Below are 24,715 nucleotides of genomic sequence, written 5' to 3'. Positions count from 1 at the left end.
AAGACTTGATATTGTAAAGACATTAATTCTCCTCAAATTGACCTATAAATTCCAAATCTTAATCAATAACTATATGGGATATAAATTGAAGCTACACATACTCTTTAATCCAGTAATTCCACTCTTTGGTATATCCAAGAGTAATATATACACACAGCTTCTACAGGAAACTTCACATCAGCCAATGTGTAATAGGCTAACACAAGAAGACCCCAAAGCCCATCACTTGTAGGATAGGTAAATGTATGGCAGTGTATTTATACAACACAACACTCCACAGCAATGAGGAAGAATGAGCTACTGCCACATACAACCACATGGATGGATCTCTCAAATATCAAGTTGAGTGAAAGGCCAATGGGACAAAGCACATGCTGTACAATTCCATTTATATAAAGTTCAAAAACTGCCAAAGCTGCCCAACAATGTCCAGGATGTGCTCTGAGATTTACAACTGTAAATCAAACTAAGGATCTGATTTCTGTATCAGCTGGATGATGGTTCCTGGGAGCGGGCAGGGTGTTAGGATGGGGAGGAGGCACTGGGAGTGTTCTGGGGTCCAAGCTGCATTCTCTTTCTTGCTCTATATGATTTCGTAAATGTTTTACAATAATCATTTGTTAATTTGTAAGATTATGCTTTATTTATTCATATGTGTTATATTTCACAATAAAAACAGTTTCAATGAATGGGGATAATGGACATTATTTTCCAGCCTCTGAGAATCCCAATTTCCTGCCAGGAGACAGATTTTTAAGTTGACTGTCATTCTTGGACTCTCTTATTCTACAGCAGTGGTTCGGACAAACCTTTTTCTTTATTGTTCACAATGGTCAAATCACAAAAATATGTGGGATTTGTAAATTAGAGAAGGGTTAGCTTTATAAAAACAACAGGGTCCATTAGCTTAGGCTCCTTCTAATAAGAAATGTGCTGGATCCTGTCTGCTCCTTGGAAAGACTCAAGTCTGCATTCTTTGTCACATGGTCTGACAGGCCATAAAACACATCGCTTCCCACTAATGCTGGCACGTGTCACTTGGGAGATACTGATTTATTCTGTGCCTGAAATAGAACCAGAACTAATTTGCATTATTGCTTTGCCAGTACATGTAAAGGGGTCAGGACAGAGTGGAACTCTGGTGGGGGACAGAGGCTGGCCCTGAGCCTCACCCCCCAAGCTTAGGGGGATATCCACTTCCCCTCAAACAGAAGCACACACAGCCCAGGCAGATACAAACTGCTCACTTTGTACTTGCTCCTTCACTCAGGTGTCTCCTCTGCAGCCTCATTCAAATCACCAGCTGCCCTCCCCAGGTTTCTCACAGAGCAGGGACTTGGGGCAGGGAAGGTACCCATAGTCTAGAGCTTTCCAAAGCTTCCTTAACCTACTCAAGGCTCAGTCTTCTTATCTGTCAAAGGGGGCTGATAATACCTGCTTTGAGGGCTGATTATGAGGATTAGAAAGGACTTATGGGGATTGGCTGGCTCACAGCACACAGCAAGTACTTAATAAATGCTAGCTAGTATTGGCCGGGCGCAGTGGCTCACGCCTGTAATCCCAGCACTTTGGGAGGCTGAGGCGGGCGGATCACGAGGTCAGGAGATCGACATCATCCTGGCTAACAAAGTGAAACCCCGTCTCTACTAAAAATACAAAAAAATTAGCCAGGCGAGGTGGCGGGCGCCTGTAGCCCCAGCTACTCGGGAGGCTGAGGCAGGAGAATGGCATGAACCCCGGGAGGCGGAGCCTGCAGTGAGCCGAGATCGCACCACTGCACTCCAGCCTGGGCGACAACGAGACTCTGTCTCAAAAAATATATATAAAAATAGAAAAAAATAAAAATAAAAAAAATAAATGCTAGCTAGTATCATTAGATAGAAGTTGGAGAAGTTAGTGTGTGGTTCTCAAGTAGTGTTATCCACTGCTACTGTCATTCTAGGAACAAAGCATTTGGGGGAAAAGAGGTGAGAATAATTCCCTCTGAGCAGAGGCAGTTTTTGTTTCAGTTGTTTGCAAGGCAAGCAGGAGGAGGGGAGAGATGGGAGGGAGGGAAGGGAGGGGAGGTACAAGGCCAGAAATGGGCAGGTGGCCCAGTAGGACTGAAGTATAGAGTGTTGGGGAGGCACAGGACTAGTGAGGGGGCCAACACCATACGAAGGACCCAAATACACACTGCCGAGTGGAGACCTGGCAGACTGGACCATGGTGGGGTTCAAGCAAGGCAAGGATGTGGCCAGGGCTAAAGATGCACTGACGAAGGTTCACAGTCCATGGAATGGATCTTTGTGGAATGAACTGGACATGGTCTGGCCCCTGGGAGACTTTTGTTCCTCATCACAGGAACCAAGAATGTTCCCCGGGGACCCCAGCCTGATTGTTCTGAAGATGCAACTTTAATGACTTCAGACTAAAGTGTGCTCAAGTTCCCCCTACAAGTGGGTCCTGGAGAGCACAGGTGAGCTTGGGTCTCTTAAAAATGGAAAGTGGGTTGAACAAGGGGCAGGAGCTCCGGCACCTGCAGTGCTGGGCCATCCACCAGAAGCATGACCATGGGCCAACTCCCTTAAAAAGGAGGGGAGGATACCTGCACTACAAACTTGCAGGGACTATGGGGGATCCCACAAAACACCCGGGCAGCTCAGTGCACCGCCTCCCAGTCTCTCTCCCGGCACCCACGCCCCTTACCACATAACTTTGCAGGGACTTCTCAGGGTGAATGGAGAGCACTTCCCTGCCTCTGCTACACTGAGTTCAGGCATGTAACTTGCTTTGGCCAACAGAATGAGGTGGAAGTGAGGTGTGCTGCTTTGGAGGCTAGACCTCAGCTATTGCTATGAGAAGAACATGCCCAGGCTAGTCCACAGGTCTTAGGGGGAAGATGGGAGAGACATGAGGCAAGGCTGAGTCAAGTTAATCAAGCCCGGCCTAGATCAGCCAACTGCTGGCCAACCTGCAGACCATGAGAGCAAATCACTGCTGTTTCCAGCCCCTGGGTTTCCAGGTGTCTTGTTACACAGCATGACTGTGATCAGAGTTACCTGGACAGCAGTAAATGGAGGGGGTCCTAAACGTGAAAGCTCTGAGATAAATACGTGTTTCATCCTCACAGCATGCATACGTTCATTCTGCAAATGTCTCCTGAGCACCTACTGCAGGCAAGGCCCTGTACCAGGGACAGTGAGGTGACCGAGGCAGGTGTGGACCCAGACCCGAGGGAGTTTACAGCCCAGCAGGGGACACTGCGCACATGCTCCCCACAGGCTGTGACATATGTGATGACCGGGAGAATCAAAGTCCTAAGATAGACAGGTCTGGGGAGAGGTTAGAGAAGGGATCCCCTAAATAAGTGACATTTCAGCTGAGACTCAAAGAGCAAGAATGAGCTGGCCAGGCAAAGCCCAGGGAAGGGAGGAAGACAGTTTCAGGCACTGGGGTGGGAGGGACAAGGGCACTCGTGGGGGAACTGAGAGATATCTGAGGTCAGCTGGAAGTCAGGGAGCAAGGGACAGAACTTTAGGAAGGGTGATGAGTGGGCCAGGTTGTGTGGACCTCATGGGCCAGGCTGGACAGGTGGATCCTGTGGGCCAGCTTGGGTGGAAGCGTCATAGGTCAGGCCAGAAGGACCTTGTGGGTCAGGTTGGGGGCCTCTTGTGGACAGGCTGGATGGGCCTAAGTGGTCATGATGGGCCAGATTAAGGATGTTGGACTTCTTCTTGAGAGCAACAGGAGGCATTCTGGGGTGTTAAGTGGCTCTTTCATATGGTTAAGAACTTAAAAGGAAGGTAGACAATAATTCCTGGATCAGAGAGGTTAAGTGATATGGACTAGGCCACACAGCAGGTATACAGCTGAAATGGGCCCATAACCTGGTCTGCTTCTTGAATGACTCTTCTCCCCTCTGTACCTCTTTGCAAAGAGGTAAGATGGTTGTGAAAATTACCAAAAGGAAAGAGGGGTAGCATGTGATACAAGGGCACTGTGAGTTGTACTTCTGCAAAGAAAACAAAACACATTTACCCCAGTAGTTTTACTAAATTAAAATAAAAAGCCACAGCCAGTCACAGTGGCTCACACCTGTAATCCCAGCACTGTGGGAGGCCAAGGCGGGCGCATCACGAAGTCAGGAGATCGAGACCATCCTGGCAAACATGGTGAAACCCTGTCTCTACTAAAAATACAAAAAATTAGCCGGGCGTGGTGGCGGGCGCCTGTAGTCCCAGCTACTCGAGAGGTTGAGACAGGAGAACGGCGTGAACCCAGGAGGCAGAGCTTTGCAATGAATGAGCCAAGATCGCGCCACTGCACTCCAGCCTGGGCGACAGAGACTCCCTATCAAAATAATAATACTAATAACAATAATAATAATAATAATATAAAATAAAAAGCCACATTCCCTTAGCCTGTTACTGTAAAGGGAGATATGAATCATCCAGCCTATTTTTCTCAGTCTCTGCATTCTTGGTCATGGTGTATAACCCTTTAAGCCTAATAAAGGACCATGGAAACTGCCTTGCAGTCTGCAGCGCCCATGGACGCCTGCTTCCCAGCGACGAGGAGGTCTGTGGTGCCCAGGCTTCTATCATTTCCTCTCAAGATCTGCTTCCAATATGTTACTGCCCAGAAAATCGGGGTTTTCATGGTCTTCAAGAAGCAAGTTTCTGGGGGGTGGAGCCAAGATGGCCGAATAGGAAAAGCTCCGGTCTACAGCTCCCAGCATGAGCAACACAGAAGACGGGTGATTTCTGCATTTCCGTTTGAGGTACCGGGTTCATCTCACTAGGGAGTGCCAAATAGTGGGTGCAGGACAGTCAGTGCAGTGCACTGAGCACGAGCCGAAGCAGGGCAAAGCATTGCCTCACTTGGGAAGCGCAAGGGGTCAGGGAGTTCCCTTTCCTAGTCAAAGAAAGGGGTAACAGACGGCACCTGGAAAATTGGGTCAGTCCCACCCTAATACTGCGCTTTTCCAATGGGCTTGGAAAACAGCACACCAGGAGATTGTGTCCCGCACCTGGCTCGGAGGGTCCTATGCCCACGGAGTCTCACTGGTTGCTAGCACAGCAGTCTGAGATCAAACTGCAAGGCGGCAGCGAGGCTGGGGGAGGGGCGCTCGCCATTGCCCAGGCTTGCTAAGGTAAACAAAGCAGCCAGGAAGCTCGAACTGGGTGGAGCCCACCACAGCTCAAGGAGGCCTGCCTGCCTCTGTAGGCTCCACCTCTGGGAGCAGGGCACAGACAAACAAAAATTCAGCAGGAACCTCTGCAGACTTAAATGTCCCTGTCTGACAGCTTTGAAGAGAGTAGTGGTTCTCCCAGCACGCAGCTGGAGATCTGAGAACGGACAGAATGCCTCCTAAACTGGGTCCCTGACCCCCGAGCAGCCTAACTGGGAGGCACCCGCAAGTAGGGACAGACTGACACCTCACTCGGCCAGGTACTCCTCTGAGACAAAACTTCCAGAGGAACTATCAGACAGCTGAATCTGTGGTCTCACGAAAATCCGCTGTTCTGCAGCCACTGCTGCTGACACTGAGCCAAACAGGGTCTGGAGTGGACCTCTAGCAAACTCCAACAGACCTGCAGCTGAGGGTCCTGTCTGGTAGAAGGAAAACTAACAAACAGAAAGAATATCCACACCAAAAACCCATCTGTACATCACCATCATCAAAGACCAAAAGTAGATAAAACCACAAAGATGGGGAAAAAACAGAGCAGAAAAACGAAACTCTAAAAAGCAGAGCACCTATCCTCCTCCAAAGGAACGCAGTTCCTCACCAGCAACGGAACAAAGCTGGACGGAGAATGACTTTGACGAGTTGAGAGAAGAGGGCTTCAGAGGATCAAACTACTCCGAGCTACGGGAGGAAATTCAAAACAATAGCAAAGAAGTTAAAAACTTTGAAAAAAAATTAGACGAATGGATAACTAGAATAACCAATGAAGAGAAGGGCTTAAAGGAGCTGATGGAGCTGAAAGCCAAGTTTCGAGAACTACGCGAAGATTGCAGAAGCCTCGGTAGCTGATCCGATCAACTGGAAGAAAGGGTATCAGTGATGGAAGATGAAATGAATGAAATGAAGTGAGAAGGGAAGTTTAGAGAAAGAAGAATAAAAAGAAATGACCAAAGCCTCCAAGAAATTTGGGACTATGTGAAAAGATCAAACCTATGTCTGATTGGTGTACCTGAAAATGACGGGGAGAATGGAACCAAGTTGGAAAACACTCTGCAAGATATTATCCAGGAGAACATCCCGAATCTAGCAAGGCAAGCCAACATTCAGATTCAGGAAATATAGAGAACGCCACAAAGATACTCCTCGAGAAGAGCAACTCCAAGACACATAATTGTCAGATTCACCAAAGTTGAAATTAGGGAAAAATGTTAAGGGTGGCCAGAGAGAAAGGTCGGGTTACCCACAAAGGGAAGCCCATCAGACTAACAGCTGATCTCTCGGCAGAAACTCTACAAGCCAGAAGAGAGTGAGGGCCGATATTCAACATTCTTAAAGAAAAGAATTTTCAACCCAGAATTTCATATCCAGCCAAACTAAGCTTCATAAGTGAAGGAGAAATAAAATACTTTACAGACAAGCAAATGCTGAGTGATTTTGTCACCACCAGGCCTGCCCTAAAAGAGCTCCTGAAGGAGGCACTAAACATGGAAAGGAACGACCGGTACCAGCCCCTGCAAAAACATGCCAAATTGTAAAGACCATCGAGGCTAGGAAGAAACTGCATCAACTAATGAGCAAAATAACCAACTAACATCATAATGACAGGATCAAATTCACACATAACAATATTAACTTTAAATGTAAATGGGCTAAATGCTCCAATTAAAAGACACAGACTGGCAAATTGGATAAGGAGTCAAGACCCATCAGTGTGCTGTATTCAGGAAACCCATCTCACGTGCAGAGACACACACAGACTCAAAATAAAGGGATGGAAGAAGATCTATCAAGCAAATGGAAAATAAAAAAAGGCAGGGGTTGCAATCCTAGTCTCTGATAAAATAGACTTTAAACCAACAAAGATCAAAAGAGACAAAGAAGGCCATTACATAATGGTAAAGGGATCAATTCAACAAGAAGAGCTAACTATCCTAAATATATATGCACCCAACACAGGAGCACCCAGATTCATAAAGCAAGTCCTGAGTGACCTACAAAGGGACTTAAACTCCCACACAATAATTATGGGAGACTTTAACACCCCACTGTCAACATTAGACAGATCAACGAGACAGAAAGTTAACAAGGATATCCAGGAATTGAACTCAGCTCTAAACAAAGTGGACCTAATAGACATCTACAGAACTCTCCACCCCAAATCAACAGAATATACATTTTTTTCAGCACCACACCACACCTATTCCAAAACTGACCACATAGTTGGAAGTAAAGCTCTCCTCAGCAAATGTAAAAGAACAGAAAGTATAACAAACTGTCTCTCAGACCACAGTGCAATCAAACTAGAACTCAGGATTAAGAAACTCACTCAAAACTGCTCAACTACATGGAAACTGAACAACCTGCTCCTGAATAACTACTGGGTACATAATGAAATGAAGGCAGAAATAAAGATGTTCTTTGAAACCAATGAGAACAAAGACACAACATACCAGAATCTCTGGGACACATTCAAAGCAGTGTGTAGAGGGAAATTTATTGCACTAAATGCCCACAAGAGAAAGCAGGAAAGATCCAAAATTGACACCCTAACATCACAATTAAAAGAACTAGAAAAGCAAGAGCAAACACATTCAAAAGCTAGCAGAAGGCTAGAAATAATTAAAATCAGAGCAGAACTGAAGGAAATAGGGACACAAAAAAAAACCCTTCAAAAAATTAATGAATCCAGAAGCTGGTTTTTTGAAAAGATCAACAAAATTGATAGACCACTAGCAAGACTAATAAAGAAGAGAGAAGAATCAAATAGATGCAATAAAAAATGAAAAAGGGGATATCACCACCGATCCCACAGAAATACAATCTACCATCAGAGAATACTACAAACACCTCTACGCAAATAAACTAGAAAATCTAGAAGAAATGGATAAACTCCTCAACAAATACACGCTCCCAAGACTAAACCAGGAAGAAGTTGAATCTCTGAATAGACCAATAACAGGCTCTGAAATTGTGGCAATAATCAATAGCTTACCAACCAAAAAGAGTCCAGGACCTGATGGATTCACAGCCAAATTCTACCAGAGGTACAAGGAGGAACTGGTACCATTCCTTCTGAAACTATTCCAATCGACAGAAAAAGAGGGAATCCTCCCTAACTCATTTTATGAGGCCAGCATCGTCCTGATACCAAAGCCTGGCAGAGATATAACCAAAAAAGAGAATTTCAGACCAATATCCTTGATGAACATTGATGCAAAAATCCTCAATAAAATACTGGCAAACCAAATCCAACAGCACATCAAAAAGCTTATACACCATGATCGAGTGGGCTTCATCCCTAGGATGCAAGGCTGGTTCAACATACGCAAATCAATAAATGTAATCCACCATATAAACAGAACCAAAGACAAAAACCACATGATTATCTCGATAGATGCAGAAAAGGCCTTTGACAAAATTCAACAACCCTTCATCCTAAAAACTCTCAACAAATTAGGTATTGATGGGACGTATCTCAAAATAATAAGAGCTATCTATGACAAACCCACAGCCAATATCATACTGAATGGGCAAAAACTGGAAGCATTCCCTTTGAAAACTGGCACAAGACAGGGATGCCCTCTCTCACCACTCCTATTCAACATAGTGTTGGAAGTTCTGGCCAGGGCAATCAGGCAGGAGAAGGAAATAAAGGGTATTCAATTGGGAAAAGAGGAAGTCAAATTGTCCCTGTTTGCAGATGACATGATTGTATATCTAGAAAACCCCAGTGTCTCAGCCCAAAATCTCCTTAAGCTGATAAGCAACTTCAGCAAAGTCTCAGGATACAAAATCAATGTACAAAAATCACAAGCATTCTTATACACCAATCACAGACAAACAGAGAGCCAAATCATGAGTGAACTCCCATTCACAATTGCTTCAAAGAGAATCAAATACCTAGGAATCCAACTTACAAGGGATGTGAAGGACCTCTTCAAGGAGAAATACAAACCACTGCTCAATGAAATAAAAGAGGATACAAACAAATGGAAGAACATTCCATGCTCATGGGTTGGAAGAATCAATATCGTGAAAATGGCCATACTGCCCAAGGTAATTTATAGATTCAGTGCCATCCCCATCAAGCTACCAATGACTTTCTTCACAGAATTGGAAAAAACTACTTTAAAGTTCATATGGAACCAAAAAAGAGCCCGCATCCCCAAGTCAATCCTAAGCCAAAATAACAAAGCTGGAGGCATCATGCTACCTGACTTCAAACCATACTACAAGGCTACAGTAACCAAAACAGCATGGTACTGGTACCACAACAGAGACATAGATCAATGGAACAGAACAGAGCCCTCAGAAATAATGCCGCATATCTACAACTATCTCATCTTTGACAAACCTGACAAAAACAAGAAATGGGGAAAGGATTCCCTATTTAATAAATGGTGCTGGGAAAACTGGCTAGCCATATGTAGAAAGCTGAAACTGGATCCCTTCCTTACACCTTATACAAAAATTAATTCAAGATGGATTAAAGACTTAAATGTTAGACCTAAAACCATTAAAATCCTACAAGAAAACCTAGGCAATACCATTCAGGACATAGGCGTGGGCAAGGACTTCAGGTCTAAAACACCAAAAGCAATGGCAACGAAAGCCAAAATTGACAAATGGGATCTAATTAAACTAAAGAGCTTCTGCACAGCAAAAGAAACTGCCATCAGAGTCGACAGGCAACCTACAGAATGGGAGAAAATTTTTGCAATCTACTCATCTGACAAAGGGCTAATATCCAGAATCAACAATGAACTCAAACAAATTTACAAGAAAAAAACAAACAACCCCATCAAAAAGTGGGCGAAGGACATGAACAGACACTTCTCAAAAGAAGACATTTATGCAGCCAAAAAACACATGAAGAAATGCTCATCATCACTGGCCATCAGAGAAATGCAAATCAAAACCACAATGAGATACCATCTCACACCAGTTAGAATGGCCATCATTAAAAAGTCAGGAAACAACAGGTGCTGGAGAGGATGTGGAGAAACAGGAACACTTTTACACTGTTGGTGGGACTGTAAACTAGTTCAACCATTGTGGAAGTCAGTGTGGCGATTCCTCAGGGATCTAGAACTAGAAATACCATTTGACCCAGCCATCCCATTACTGGGTATATACCCAAAGGACTACAAATCATGCTGCTATAAAGACACATGCACACGTATGTTTATTGCGGCACTATTCACAATAGCAAAGACTTGGAACCAACCCAAATGTGCAACAACGATAGACTGGATTAAGAAAATGTGGCACATATACACCATGGAATACTATGCAGCCATAAAAAATGATGAGTTTATGTCCTTTGTAGGGACATGGATGAAACTGGAAAACATCATTCTCACATGTTCTCACTCATAGGTGGGAGTTGAACAGCGAGAACTCATGGACACAGGAAGGGGAACATCACACTCCGGGGACTGTTGTGGGGTTGGGGGAGGGGGGAGGGACAGCATTAGGAGATATACCTAATGCTAAATGACAAGTTAATGGGTGCAGCAAACCAACATGGCACATGGATACATATGCAACAAACCTGCACATTGTGCACATGTACCCTAAAACCTAAAGTATAATAATAAAATTAAAAAAAAAAAATTAGCTAATTAAAAAAAAAAAGTTTCTGTCACCCTTTGGAAATGTACTGTTTTTCTCTGTGGTACACAGAATGTCTCCCTAAAGATGTCTACATCCCAATCCCTGGAACCTTTGAGCATGGAACTTTAAAGAGACTTTGCAGGTGGGATTGAGTTAAGGATCCTGAGATGGAAAGATGATCGTGGATGACACAGTTGGCTCCAATGACATCACAGGGTTCTTATAAGTGAACGAGGGAGGCAGGAGGGTTACAGTCTGAGAAGATGTAATGGTGGAAGCAGAGGCAGGAGTGGTGCCATAGCTGGCCCTGAAGATAGAAAAAAGGGCCCTGAACCAAGGAATGCAGGTGGTCTCTAGAAACTGGAAAAGTCAAGAAAACCGTTTCTCCCCTGGAGCCTCCAAGAGTCAGTCCTGCTGACACCTTCATTTTAGCCCAGTGAGATCCATATCAGACTTCTGACCTCCAGAACTGTAACATAACTTTGTGTTGCTTTAAGCCACTGAGTTTGTGGTTGTTAGTTACAGTGGCTATAGAAAACTAATACCTAATACGCCATCTTCAGAATGATAATCGTTTAGCTGATTCATTGATATAGATATATTTTCTTTCTTTTTTTTTTTTTTTTTTGAGATGAAGTCTCGCTCTGTCGCCCAGGCTGGAGTGCAATGGTGCGATCTCGTCTCACTGCAACCTCTGCCTCCTTGGTTCAACAATTCTCCTGCCTCAGCCTCCAGAGTAGCTGGGATTACAGGCACACCTCATGATGCCTGGCTAATTTTTGTATTTTTAGTAGAGATGGGGTTTTGCCATGTTGGCTGGGCTGGTCTTGAGCTCCTGACCTCAGGTGTATGTGCCCACCTCGGCCTCCCAAAGTGCTAGGATTACAGGTGTTAGCCAACATGCCCAGCCAATTCATTGATACATTAACTGATTGATTGATTTATGTATTCATCAATATTGACTGATTGTCTAGAGTGGGTATCCCATGGGCACGACCCCAGGGGTGGAGAAATGAATAAGCCTCAGCTCTCCCATCAAGGAGGGCACATTCCTTCTCCCTTCTTGTGCTCCCCGAATCACTACTTCCCACTGAATGTTATGAGTCTTGGGCCTGACTCCTAGGCCCCAGCTGAGTGACCTTGAACAGACATTTTAGACTTCCAGTGCTGTGCAGCATATAATCTTGACCTAAGAGGGGTCTGGCCTCTGTCCTTGGCCCCTGGTAGGTCACCTCTCAGCCCCTGGAATGTTTGGTCTGATTGGAGTGTCTTTGCTGACCTGGAGGCCTTGACTGTCTACAGTAACACTGTGATTTATGGCAGGGAGGCCTTAGGGCATGTGGTCTCAGCTTGACCTCTGAAGGGCTGCAGGGCAGCTGTGTGTGTGGGTGGGGGGCGGGGCAGGTCAGCCATGCCAATGTGGCTGAGCTCCAATAAAAACTCTGGACACTGAAGCCTGGGCAAGCTTCCCTGCTTGGTGACACTGTGTGCCTTGTCACATATTGTGGCCAGGAGGAGTTAGTGCTGCCCCCAACTCCACCAGGAGAGGACACTCAGAAGTTCTGTGCAGGGAGCCCTCCTGGAGCCCTATGCCTCTCCCTTGGCTGACTTTGTAGCCTGCCATTATCATCAGCCTGGCCCTGAGCACAGCAGCTGTCAGGGAGCGCTGGGAGTCCCTCTGGTGAGTTAAAGAGCCTGAGGGGGATCTTCAGGACCCCCAGACTTGCAGCTGACATCAGAAGAAGTGAAGGTGTTTTGGGAACTACTCTCAGACACTACATAAGCACCTGTTATTATGACTGTGTTCTTCAAGGATGGAGTCCAATGTTTTCTCTCCTTTTTCTCAGCCCTAACTTCCTGGGACAGCATGAAGCTGAGAAGTCCTTGCATGACGGGGCTATGATTTTACCACCTTCTCCCAGGAGCCTTTCAAGAGAAATAGCAGTGAGGGGACAGTCAGACATGACATCCAAATGAACAGGTGGGTTGTGTGGCCCCTGGAATGGGTTGACAGCAAACTCCGCCCAGAGCCCCGTTGTTATTGGGATGATGCTGGGTTTGGTGCAGCAACCTGTTCGTGAGGTGCCGAGCCACAGAGCTCACGCAATTGCACAGCATCCATCCCAGTTGAACTAAAAATGGACTGTCTAGAGGCCGAGAGACAGTGGGGATTCAAAAAAATGCACTTTTCTCTGCAGCCCTGAGAACCATTAGGTTATGATATGGTTTGGCTGTGTCCCCACCTAAATCTCATCTTGAATTGTAGCTCCCATAATCCCCATGCCATGGGACTGACCCAGTGGGAGGTAATTGAATCACTGGGGTGGGTCTTTCCCATGCTGTTCTTGTGACAGTGGATAAGCCTCATGAGATCTGATGGTTTTATAAAGAGGAGTTCCCCTGCACATGCTCTCTCTTGCCTGCTGCCATGTAAGATGTGACTTTGCTCCTCATTTGCCTTCCGCCATAACTGTGAGACCTCCCCAGCCATGTGGAACTGTGAGTCTGTTAAACCTGTTTCCTTTATAAATTACTCAGTCTTGGGTATATCTTTATTACAAGTGTGAGAACAAATTAATATAGGTGACCATCAAATGTATCTCACAGCCACTGTGCCTGCAATATCATGATCAGTGTCATGCCCAAAGAAGGGGTAAAATGATGCCTGTGTGTGCCTGGGCCTGGGCACGGCCAGCCAGCCAGCCAGCAAGGCAGGGTACCTTGAGAGCTTGTTCTGTGCACAGACACCTTTCTATATGGTGAATGATGATGAATGAGAATATTTCTTTTTTTTTTTTTTTTTGAGACGGAGTTTCGCTCTGTCACCAGGCTAGAGTACAGTGGTGTGATCTCGCCTCACTGCAACCTCCACCTCCTGGGTTCAAGCGATTCTCATGCCTCAGCCTCCCGAGTAGCTGGGATTACAGGCACCCACCCCCACACCTGGCTAATTTTTGTATTTTTAGTAGAGATGAGGTTTCACCCTGTTGGCCAGGCTGGTCTTGAACTCTTGACCTCAAGTGATCTGCCTGCCTCAGACTCCCAAAGTGCTGGAATTACAGGTGTGAGCCACTGCGCCCAGCCGAGAATACATTTTGAGTATCAGTGTGTGCCCAACACTCTTCTATATGCTTTACCCACGTCAGATTATTTAAACCTCTTGATACCCATATGAAGGCCTATTAGCTCCACTTTAACAGAGAGGAGGCGGGATATCGATTGTCCAAACAGACATAAAGCTCCAGGCTTTCTCCCTGCCCCGTCAGTCAGCACCATCTCTTTCATGGGCCACAGCAGTCTCCTACCAGGGCTCCCTGCTTCTGCCTCTGCCCCTACAGTCTGTCTTCCTCATGGAAACCACAGTGGTCCTTGTACAACATAAAGCAAGTCACTTCCCTGCTCAAAACACGCTGGTGATTTCCTGTCTCACTCAGAAGTAAATGCAACTATCTTGGGACGGTCTGCAAAGCCCTCCAAGATGAGGCGCTCTGGACTCATCCCTTCCTCTTCTGCCCCTTTCTCCCTGCCTTGCTCCCCAGCTTCCCCACTGCCCTTACACTGGCCTCACTGCTGCTGCTGCTGCAACCCCAAGCACGCACATGCTGCACAAAGCTGTGCTCAACAATACTTGAATGAATGAATGAATGAATGAATGCACAAACTCTCCCAAGGTGCCTGGTTAGCAGACTGAGGAAGAAAAGTAAAATTCTAAGCTGCCAACTAACTAAACAATTGGGGCTTCTTGGCCAATGGGACCCCAGAGAAACCTTGGAAGCTGAATTCCCGGTGCCATAAAGGACGGGATGGGAGGTTGAACACAACTCATTGTACCCCCTCCCTCGCTAGCCAACCACCATAAGGCTTTCCTCCCTAAGGACTAAACAGAAACCAGCCCTTTCAAAAGACTCCATGCTGATCATGTTGATGGCTGGCTTATCTTCCCAGGTACAGAACAAAGACAAGATGAGACGCCTGCTTCCTCTGTTCTCTTTTTCTTCAAACGTTCACCTGATCTTACATAAACTGTAGATTTACTAGGCACTAACTAAAGCCTTTCAAGTGTGTAACTGTTAATCCAGTCTATCGTTGTTGGACATTTGGGTTGGTTCCAACTCTTTGCTATTGTGAATAGTGCCGCAATAAACATACGTGTGCATGTGTCTTTATAGCAGCATGATTTATAGTCCTTTGGGTATATACCCAGTAATGGGATGGCTGGGTCAAATGGTATTTTTAGTTCGAGATCCCTGAGGAATCGCCACACTGACTTCCACAATGGTTGAACTAGTTTACAGTCCCACCAACAGTGTAAAAGTGTTCCTATTTCTCCACATCCTCTCCAGCACCTGTTGTTTCCTGATTTTTTAATGATGGCCATTCTAACTGGTGTGAGATGGTATTAAGAAAATGTGGCACATATACACCATGGAATACTATGCAGCCATAAAAAATGATGAGTTCGTGTCCTTTGTAGGGACATGGATGAAACTGGAAAACATCATTCTCAGTAAACTATCGCAAGGACAAAAAACCAAACACCGCATGTTCTCACTCATAGGTGGGAATTGAACAATGAGAACTCATGGACACCGGAAGGTGAACATCACACTCCGGGGACTGTTGTGGGGTGGGGGGAGGGGGGAGGGACAGCATTAGGAGATACACCTAATGCTAAATGACGAGTTAATGGGTGCAGGAAATCAACATGGCACATGGATACATATGTAACAAACCTGCACATTGTGCACATGTACCCTAAAACCCTAAAGTATAATAAAAAAAAATAAAAAATAAAAAAATAAATAAATAAATAAATTAATTAATAAAAAAAAAAAAAAAAAAGTGTGTAACTGTTCCTCTCATTGCTGCCCTGCCCCCCAACCACCCCCCCCCCCCCGCCCCGCTCCCCCGTTTAAAGGAAAATGTATAAATATTAAGCCTCCTGAGAACCTCTTTGGAAAAAACAGCCAAGTCTGTGACTTGCGTTTTTCCAGGTGCACCCTCAAGCTGGCTCAATAAACCTTGATTGATTGTGACACCTGCTTCAGTCATTCATTTTGGTGGTTGAGATTCACACCCAGGACCCTGGACCCAGATCTGGGCTCATCCCCACTGGGCTCAACATCTCCTGAGATCATGCTCCCTGTGGGGCAGACGGGGAGGCATTCACTGAGCACCTACCATGTGCCAGGTTTGGGCCTTGGACCTGCTCTCCTCGGCACCCCCAGCCACCAAGGTAAATGGGCTCCCAGTCCCCATTGCACAGAGAAGGAAACCAGAGCTCAGAGCAGTCCAGGCTCTGGCCCAAGGACGCCCAGCCAGGAGGGTGCAGCCAGCTCTCCAATCGGCAATGGAGGATTTTAGCCTGCTCCTATGGAATATCAGGAAAAGCAGTTTCCAGTAACCAAAGGCAACGATTTCCAAATTGAGGAAATGTAAAATATGCCAAGCAACCTGGAACCTAAAGGCTTGTGAAGAAATGGCAAAGTAAATCTAAGGAAACCCTCCAGACTAATTCTGGGAGACAAGCTGACACAGGCCCTGGGCCAGGCCGGGAGCGGTGGTTCACACCTGTAATCCCAGCACTTTGGGAGGCCAAGGCAGGTGGATCACCTGAGGTCAGGAGTTCGAGACCAGCCTGACCAACATGGTGAAACCCTGTCTCCACTAAAAATACAAAATTAGCTGGGCGTGGTGGCACATGCCTGTAATCCCAGCGACTCGGGAGGCTGACGCAGAAAAATCTCTGGAACCTGGGAGGCGGAGGTTGCAGTGAGCCGAGATCGCACCATTGCACTCCAGCCTGGGCAACTAGAGCTAAACTCTGTCTGAAAAAAACAAAACACAAAAAACAAACAAAAAAAACACCCACATAGATGTGGAGAATTTCACGCCCATCTCCACTGTGTCCCTCGACACCTTCTTATGCAGTACATTTCATATACCTCCTCCTAGGAGACAGACTCCAGCAGGTATCACCCCTCGTCACACCTGTCACCCTCTCCTGACGTTACGTTAAAAGGCTGTCTTCACTTTCTTCGCTGAAGCTCTCACAGGCCCAGCAACTAGGCCCACACAGGGAAAAACCAAATGCATAACTTCCTAAGGATGTCATTTTGGCATCATTGACAATCCTTTATTGAAACTGATGTATTTACCAGCACCCACTGGGGCTGGCCAGGCACTTTCCTGTTGTGAAAGGAAAATATATTGGGTCCCCAAAATCACTAAGCAAAAAGGAACACTCAAGCTGGAAACTGCTCAGGGCAAACCTGCCTCCCATCTATTCAAAGTTATCTCTCCGCCCATTGAGATAAATGCAGATCTGATTGCCTCCTTTGGAAAGGATAATCAGAAACTCAAAAGAATGCAACTGTTTATCTCTCGCCTACCTGTGATTTGGAAGCCCCCTCCTCGCTTTGAGTCTTCCTGTCTTTGCTTCAAGTTGTCCCACCTTTCTTGACCAAACCAATGTACTTCTTAAATATACTGATTGATGTCTCATGTCTCCCTAAAATGTATAAAACCACGCTGTGCCTGGACCCCCTTGGGCGCGTCGTCAGGACCTCCTGAGGCTGTGTCCCAGGTGCGCATCCTCAACCTTGGCAAAATAAACTTTCTAAATTAACTGAGACCCGTCTCAGATGTTCTGGGTTTACATTTATCTACTGCTTGGCTTACACTTTGCAGCAATCATTGATAGGGTTTTATTCAGGCTGTCAGCCTGGTTGTGTAATAGTGAGCAAGTGATCTAACCTGTAACTCAATTTCCTCAATCTTGGCGACATTCTGATGCACAGCAAGGTTTGAGAACTGCTTTAGAGAGGATGGGTGAGAATCCAATAAGCTACCATAGCGGGTGAGGAGGAGAATGCTGCTGATACCCACCCCATAGCCTCTGGGCCGCCTGGTCCCACCTCCGGCAGGGGACAATAAGTGGCCCGGCTGGGATTTGAACCCAGGATGTCTGGCTCCAGAGCCTGGGCTTCACCGTTATGCTCCAAGCCCACACTTGAGGCAGGATAGGCAGTCAAGGAAGTGACCATGTCCTTGGGATGCGGCGACCAAACCATCAACACAATAAGCCCCTGCCCTCCACTCTTCCAAGCACAGCATTCACACTGTAGTCTGGCTCTTTCAAGCACAGTTACCTGCAGTAGGGAACGTCTCCTGCAGATGGCACATGCACTTTGATTTTATCTGTCCTCAGACTGACCCTCTGCTCATTATAATAGTAAAAAACACACCCTTGGATGGAGACTTAAGATGCTAATGAGACACGTGATGTATGAACAAGTGTGTACAGCTACTGTGCATGTGCACTCAGAGGACCCTGCCCCGCAACATGCTTACTAATAACGCTTCTTCCCACCCCCTTATGAATAATCACATAAGACTCCCCAGAAAGGGAGTTTCCTCGGTAACAGTCAAGGCTGTCTCATCTGCTCTGAATCATCTCCCAGGGCATCCTGTCTATTCTGCACCTAACTTTCAGAACATTCTTTCTCCTTTGCAATAGATTGCTCTGTGCTGCATCCCCTTTGCTGTGGTCTCGTTTACATTCTTTTAAAATAAAAAGACAAGAACCGAGGTTTCACAACAGCCGTCAACACACCGAGCAGCATGCTTGGGGTGAGCACATCAGCACTAACATTAGAAAGCCTTTATTTTAAATCTCATCTTCCCTGTTTGCTGGCTGTGTAAAACCTGGGCAAGATACATGGGCCAGCACAGAGAGGTTATGTAACCAGCCAAGGTCACACAGCATGTTAGCACTCAGAGGAAGATTATAACTCTGTTTCCTCATGCCCAGCCAGGGATTTGAGTCTTGATTCCTCTGGGGACAAAGTTGTTCCTTTCCTGTCTGTGGGCCCCAGGGCTTTAACAAATTGAACCGCATCCTACCCATTTCTGGAGAAAACACTTCTTCACTCCTCATCTGGGAAGGAAGGAAAATGCAGTGTCTTCCTCCTGAATCTCATGAGAATTAAATAATCAAATACGCAAGAGATACTTAAGGAGCTAGCCCTGAACAAAGATCGGTTTCCGTTTAGTTTCCTGTGGCCGCCATGACAAAGCGCCACAAACTGGGTGCATTAAGACAACGAAGTTTATTCTCTCACAGTTCTGGAGGGCAACCGTATGAGAAACCAAGGGGTTGGCAGAGCCTCGCCCCCTCCAAAGGCTCTGGGAGGGGTCCTTCCTGGGCTCTTCTGGCTTTTGGTGGCTGCAGGTGTTCCTGGGCCTGTGGCCGCATCACTCCAGTCCCTCCCTCTGTCTTCACATGGCCTCCTTCCCTGTGTCTGTATGTCTTCTCAAGGCCTTCTTATAAGGACACCAGCCATTAGAATTAGGGCCCACCTGAATCCAGTAGGACCTAACCAACTGTGCGATCTAACCAATTACATCGGCAAAGCCCTTATTTCCAAGTGTGGCCACATTCTGAGGTTCCAGATGGACACGATGTTTTGAAGGACACTGTTTGGACTAAATTGTATCTCCCTCCCAAATTCTTAGGTTGAAGCCCTAACCTCCAATATCCCATATGACTGTATTTGGAGGTAATTAAGTAATCAAATTCTTATGTTGAAGCTCTAACCTCCAATATCCCATGTGACTGTATTTGGAGGTAATTAAGTAATCAAATTCTTATGTTGAAGCTCTAACCTCCAATATCTCATGTGACTGTATTTGGAGACAGGGCCTTTAAGGAGGTAATTAAGGTTAGATGAGGTCATCAGGGTGGGGCCCTAATCCCATAGAACTGGTGTCCTTATAAGAAAAGGGAGAGACCAGAGCCCTCTCTTTCATTCTCTCCCCTGCCCTCCACTCTTCCAAGCACAGAGAAATGACCGTGTGAGGAGGCAACGGGAAGGCCGGAAGAGAGGCCTCACCAGAAGTCAACCCTGTTGGCACCATGATCTTGGGCTTCAGCCTCCAGAACCCTGAGAGAACACATTTCTGTTGTTTAATCCACCAGTCAGTGGTATTCACCACGGCAGCCCTAGCAGGTTAACAGAGACACGACTGAACCCAGGGCAGCTCCCATCTGGGTGAGGAGTTGCACTTCCCACCACTGCATGAGCTTCTCCCTGCTGGGGATGCCCACTGACTTCTTGTCCACTTGGGCCTGGTCTCATCCAATGCTTGGCTCAGCATTGCCTCCTGCAGGCTGCTGTCCTTGACGTCACATTCACCCAGGAGCCCCTTGCCTCTCCTCTGCACTCAGAAGCAGGGAAGCTGTCACCGGAGACAACGTGCCCTGGGGTGTCCCGAGTGCCAGCTGCTGTCTCGGGGCCCCACACACAGTCCTCCTGGCACACCATGAAGAAGAACTATGACTGACTGTCCCCATTTCACAGATAGGGAAACTGAGAGCTAGAGACCAGGTGATGCTCCTGTGGTCACGCAGTGAGGAAGCAGGGAGCCAGGACACAGACCCAGGCCGTCTCCTCCTCCCAGTGCTGCCCAACACCCACTTGTTGATTCTTTCACAGCCCGGTGTCCACACTCCTGCCTTTCCGACAGCTGAGGGTGCTGCCTGAGCTGGGGGCTCTGTCTGGCTCAGCATGGCATCCTGTGACTCCTGCCCCTAAGGAGGGCTCGGGTGCCTTCTCCTGCTCTCTCAAAGCCACCCTGCAGGGCAAGCATGGCCGGCTTCACCTCCCCACCCCAGACCTGCACATGGTTGCACAGGGGAAAGAGGTGGTGTGGCATGTGATCTCCAACACCCCCATTTCAGCCCAGAACCCCTTCTTCATCACCACTTTACACTGATGACACCCAGAAATCCTGGGCCTATTTCTCACCTGGGGAGAACTGATTTCCAAAGAGCTTTGCTGACAGGGATGTTTGGAGATAAGAATCCTCAGCACCCCAGAAATGGACAGTGCCTCAGAGAGGACCAAGGCCAACTGCCTCAGTTTCTGACGTGGACAAGGAGGATCACATGGAGGGGACGTGGCCTGCCTGGATCACCAGCCAACGAGTGCTGGGGTTGGACCTGAACCACCTCTGGGGTCCCCGGCCAGAAGGATGTGAGGTTCTCACACACACACAGACCCTGGGGCTTCTCTGCCGGTCCCGATGGAGGCCATGTACCTGGCAGAGCGCAACCACAGCCTCGGTGGCTCTGACGTGCTCCTCGTCCTCCAGGTCACACCACATCAGCCTCTGCCTCTCCAGGACCTCGTGAAAAGCCTGTGAGGAAAACAAGAGCTGAGTCTGGTAGAAACATGCAGGGTTTTTTTTTCCAGAAGGTTCTCCAACCATCCCCTGCGTCTCAGGTTAGAAAGAAGGATGTTGGTGCCTGTATTACACACAAGGAAACTGAGGCATGGGGCTGTCACATGGCTTTCACAACCGACGCCAGGGCCAGCAAATCCAGTTTCCAGGAAACTCCAGGAAACACCACAAACCACCATGCTTTTGTTAAACCCAGGATGAGGAGGGGCCACTGGGCCACTTCTGTCACCCCTCTGTCCTGGCTGCAGCCACCCAGACATCACTTTCTGACCACCCAGGCCATGGGAGACCCACTGATGGGAACCCAGCAGGGGTGACAGACTGGCGATTGGAGGTCAGTGCAGTCAGCAACCAGCCAGGCCCCACTCTGACCATGTGGTGGAGGCCCTTCCCTGAGGACCCCAGCAGAGCAGCAGCAGACTGGGCTACCCTGGGCATCAGCAGAGGGAGACCCAGCCAGCCCTAAACAGAGCAGCAGAGGCCCCAGCACCAGCAGAGGGAGACTGGGCTAGCCCTAGGCAGAGCAGCAGAGGCCCCGGCACCAGCAGAGGGGTGAGGCGGGGCAGAAGGAGAGGAACAGACCCTTCTCAGGGAAGGGCTCCAGGAGAAAGTTCCCTGTGGGGGAGATGTTTCAATGGAGTCTCTAAGAACAAGGAAGGACTCCTTGGAGGGAAGATGGGGAGCCAGGCTCAGCGAGCAGCAGCAGAGACTAGGAGGTAAACCCCCGAAGATCTTGGATGATGCTACGGGCAGGAAATGAGATGAGAGAGAAGGGCAGGACTGGAAAAAGGTGGGTGCTGAGTGTGTGCTGGGAGCCTGGTGTCGTTCGTTCATTCTGCCACCCATTCCATCCTCCTTCCTTCATTCGCTTGTTTGCCCATTTGTCCATGTCCTGGTTCATTCATGCACACATGCGCTCCTTCACCCTTCCCTGCCTGCGTCCCACGTGTCCTGAACGCCAGCACCGAGGTGTTCCGAGGACTGTACCGAGGCCCTGGGACACCGAGGTCACCCAGGCACTGTCTCCACACTCTGGACTCACACTGGGCTTTGTGACGTCAAGGACAGGGGCCCAGAAATATCCAAGTAATGAGGAGCTGAATAGCCTTATCTTCCTCTTATTTCAAATGGGTCTCAAAGACGGAAAATCTACCCTATCCCTTTGTGGCAAATGCAGAAGATCCAAGTGTGGGCCTGGAAGAGGCTCCCTGGGTGAGGGAGGCAGCTGGACCAGGGACCTAGAGGCCTGTCCTCTGTTCTCAGGGGACCCCTCCATTGGCTTCTCACTGCAGTGGTGCCACCACCACCAGGTTGGCCCCCAGGGAGGGCCCCTGGGCCTCTATTCTGGGCTGAGCCTGGACTCAAGACATGGTGCCGCCCACCCCTTGGCAGAACTGAGATGTGCTGTACCAAGTGTTGATGGAGGCCAGGCGGACCCAGGCAAACAGTGAGGCTCGGGCTGCCCCTTCCTTAGTCTCACTAAATCCTAACAACGCTGTGATATAGGTGCCATTATGCCCATTTCACAGATGTGGAAGCTGAGGGGCCAGAGGGTAAGCAACATGCCCAAGGTCACCCAGCTATTTAGTGGCAGAGTCAGCACCCAAACCCAGGTGTGGCTGGCCTCAGCGCCCAGTGCTTAACCAGCCTGCAAGACGGTCGCGGACAAGCTGGTCCTCTCCCAGCCCCACTGCCCATTACTAGTGAAAGCAAACAGAGCAAAACCAGAGCTTGGTGGTCTATCTGATAACTGGCGAGCCCAGGTCCTTAGAGCCTGCACTGGGGCCAGCTGACTCCTTTTCCTTGGAAGGTGACATCTTGCTTTTTGTCCTCCTTCAGGTCTTCTTGTCCCCTTCTTAGGCAAGACCAAAGGTACCTCCGACCTTGGCCACCGCCTGGCCCTGACCACTCAACCCCACATGCAAGGCTGGGAGCTCCCTTCCTTCTCCTGGACTTGCAGCTGACCCACAAGGGCCCTGTGCCTGGGTGTGTGAGCTTGCCTTACTCTCTGGGACATGCTTGTCCTCTCTGGGCCGCACATTGCTCCCTTCACGCCATTGCCACCATCTGTGCGCTCCTGCCATGCGTTTGCACTCTGCCAAGCTCTCTACAGATCCTACCCCCTCCTCTCCTCAGCAGCCCAGTGAGGGCAGCACAACTCTTATCACCGGCTTACAGTCCACCAGGACCCTAGGGACGTAGGGGCTAAGGGACTGAGATTCAGTCACTCGGCTGACACATGGGAAGCAGGGAGACAACCTCATGCCTGATGAATACCTCCGGCTTCCCGTGCTCAGTCACGGAAACAGAGCTGCAACAGGCTCACCCACATGTGCAGAGGCTGGGGATGTGAGTCACCTTGAGCAACTTTTCCGGGTCAGCAGTTGGCTGGGCCTCAGCCAGGAAGCTTCTCCGTTCCTCCTCTTGGGCCAGCGTGAGTTTTGCCGTCCCCTCCACCTGGTGAGTCAGAGATGCCTTGACCAGGTCTTTGCCTCGCTGGACAAACTCTGGGATTGAAAAAAGCCACAGCACAGGAGGTGACTCTGTGAGCCAGACTTTCAGTGGGGACCCTCGTGCTTTCTCCTGTCCGGAGGTTGGGGAGGCTGGTGTCGGCTGGAGAGATGGTGCCCGCCCTGCCGGTGACAGACCTGGGTTTCTTTCTGTAGGTCCCACTAGTAGTGTGACCTCAGCTAAGCCCAGATGCCTCTACGTCTTGAGCCTTGCCCACCCCCCCACCCCAGGGTCAGCCTTGGGGCAGGAGTATGTGTGGGACACACGCACGGCTCCCCTTCCTGCCCCACACGCTGGACGATGGCCCACCCTCACCCACCCTGCCGCTGAGCAGGGCCACATGACTCCGGCATGACCATGAGCTGCCACTGGGCGACAGGGGCCACTTTGTATAAATTTCTAGTGTGAGACCCTTCACCCTCCTCTGTCCCTCTGCAGTTCCTGGTGGCTTTGCTGCAGGACATGGGGACTCAATCAGCCTGAATCCCTGGTGAGTGAGTGCAGCAGGTGACCTCTGCCCTGGGCAGCAGCCCTCATGGACTCTGCTGTACACAGAAGGAAAGAGAGCCCCAGAGAGCAGCCCAGTGACCCAGCCCCTAGGGCAGAAGCAGAAAGGCAGCCTGTGCCCGGCGTCATGGGCACACTGACCCAGGCTGCCAGCCCTCTCACTGCACAGCCCCAGGGACCCAGAAGGCCAGTGTCACGGACCGCAGCACCCATGCCCACGGCTCACTCCGGCTGAAGCGCTCTGCCTCCTGCCAGAAGGCCTTGTGCTGCTGCGTGAGCAGCTCCTCCTTCTGCCTTCCGGACAGCTTCCCCTCACCAGCCAGCAGCTCCAGGCCACGGGAGATGGCAGCCAGCCGGCACCTGGTCTCCTCCTGGACTTGCAGCTTCAGAAACTCAATCACTTTTGCCATGTGTGCCCGCCCCATCGTCCTCTCCAGGGCGTCCTGCAAAAAGAAACACACAGGACCATAGCTGGGGTGTTCTGGGAACCAGCAGGGCATGTTAATTAACAGCTGGGAAGAGGCCACCAGGATCATTAACTAATGGCACTGCCTGGGAGAGCGGAGCTCAGAGGAATAACTCCCCTTCTCCTTCATGAGTGAGATCTGGGTCTGCCCCCGAGGTGCGATTAAGTATCTCTCCTAGGGTGTGGGGAGGCTGACG

General features: G+C 48.6%; 1 protein-coding gene across 3 annotated transcripts in view; it reads right to left on the bottom strand.

Moving 5' to 3' along the window:
• The window catches only part of EVC (EvC ciliary complex subunit 1), a 104,932-nt gene that overhangs the window by 33,396 nt on the left and 46,821 nt on the right, over window positions 1–24,715 (bottom strand). For 2 of the 3 annotated variants that reach the window (XM_030801461.1, XM_030801462.1), the window contains exons 9-11: window positions 24,279–24,495; window positions 23,393–23,541; window positions 20,891–20,989 (exon numbers count right to left, since the gene is read on the bottom strand). In XM_030801461.1, coding sequence (XP_030657321.1) covers window positions 20,891–20,989; window positions 23,393–23,541; window positions 24,279–24,495 — 465 coding nt within the window. Of the gene's footprint in view, window positions 1–18,881; window positions 19,115–20,890; window positions 20,990–23,392; window positions 23,542–24,278; window positions 24,496–24,715 lie in introns of those variants that run through there. The other variant, XM_030801463.1, reaches the window with a different exon arrangement.

The sequence above is a fragment of the Nomascus leucogenys genome, chromosome 20, assembly GCF_006542625.1.
Source record: "Nomascus leucogenys isolate Asia chromosome 20, Asia_NLE_v1, whole genome shotgun sequence".
NCBI lineage: Eukaryota > Metazoa > Chordata > Mammalia > Primates > Hylobatidae > Nomascus > Nomascus leucogenys.
The sequence above is the reverse complement of the archived record's forward strand: the minus strand, read 5'-3'. Positions and strand labels throughout refer to the sequence as shown.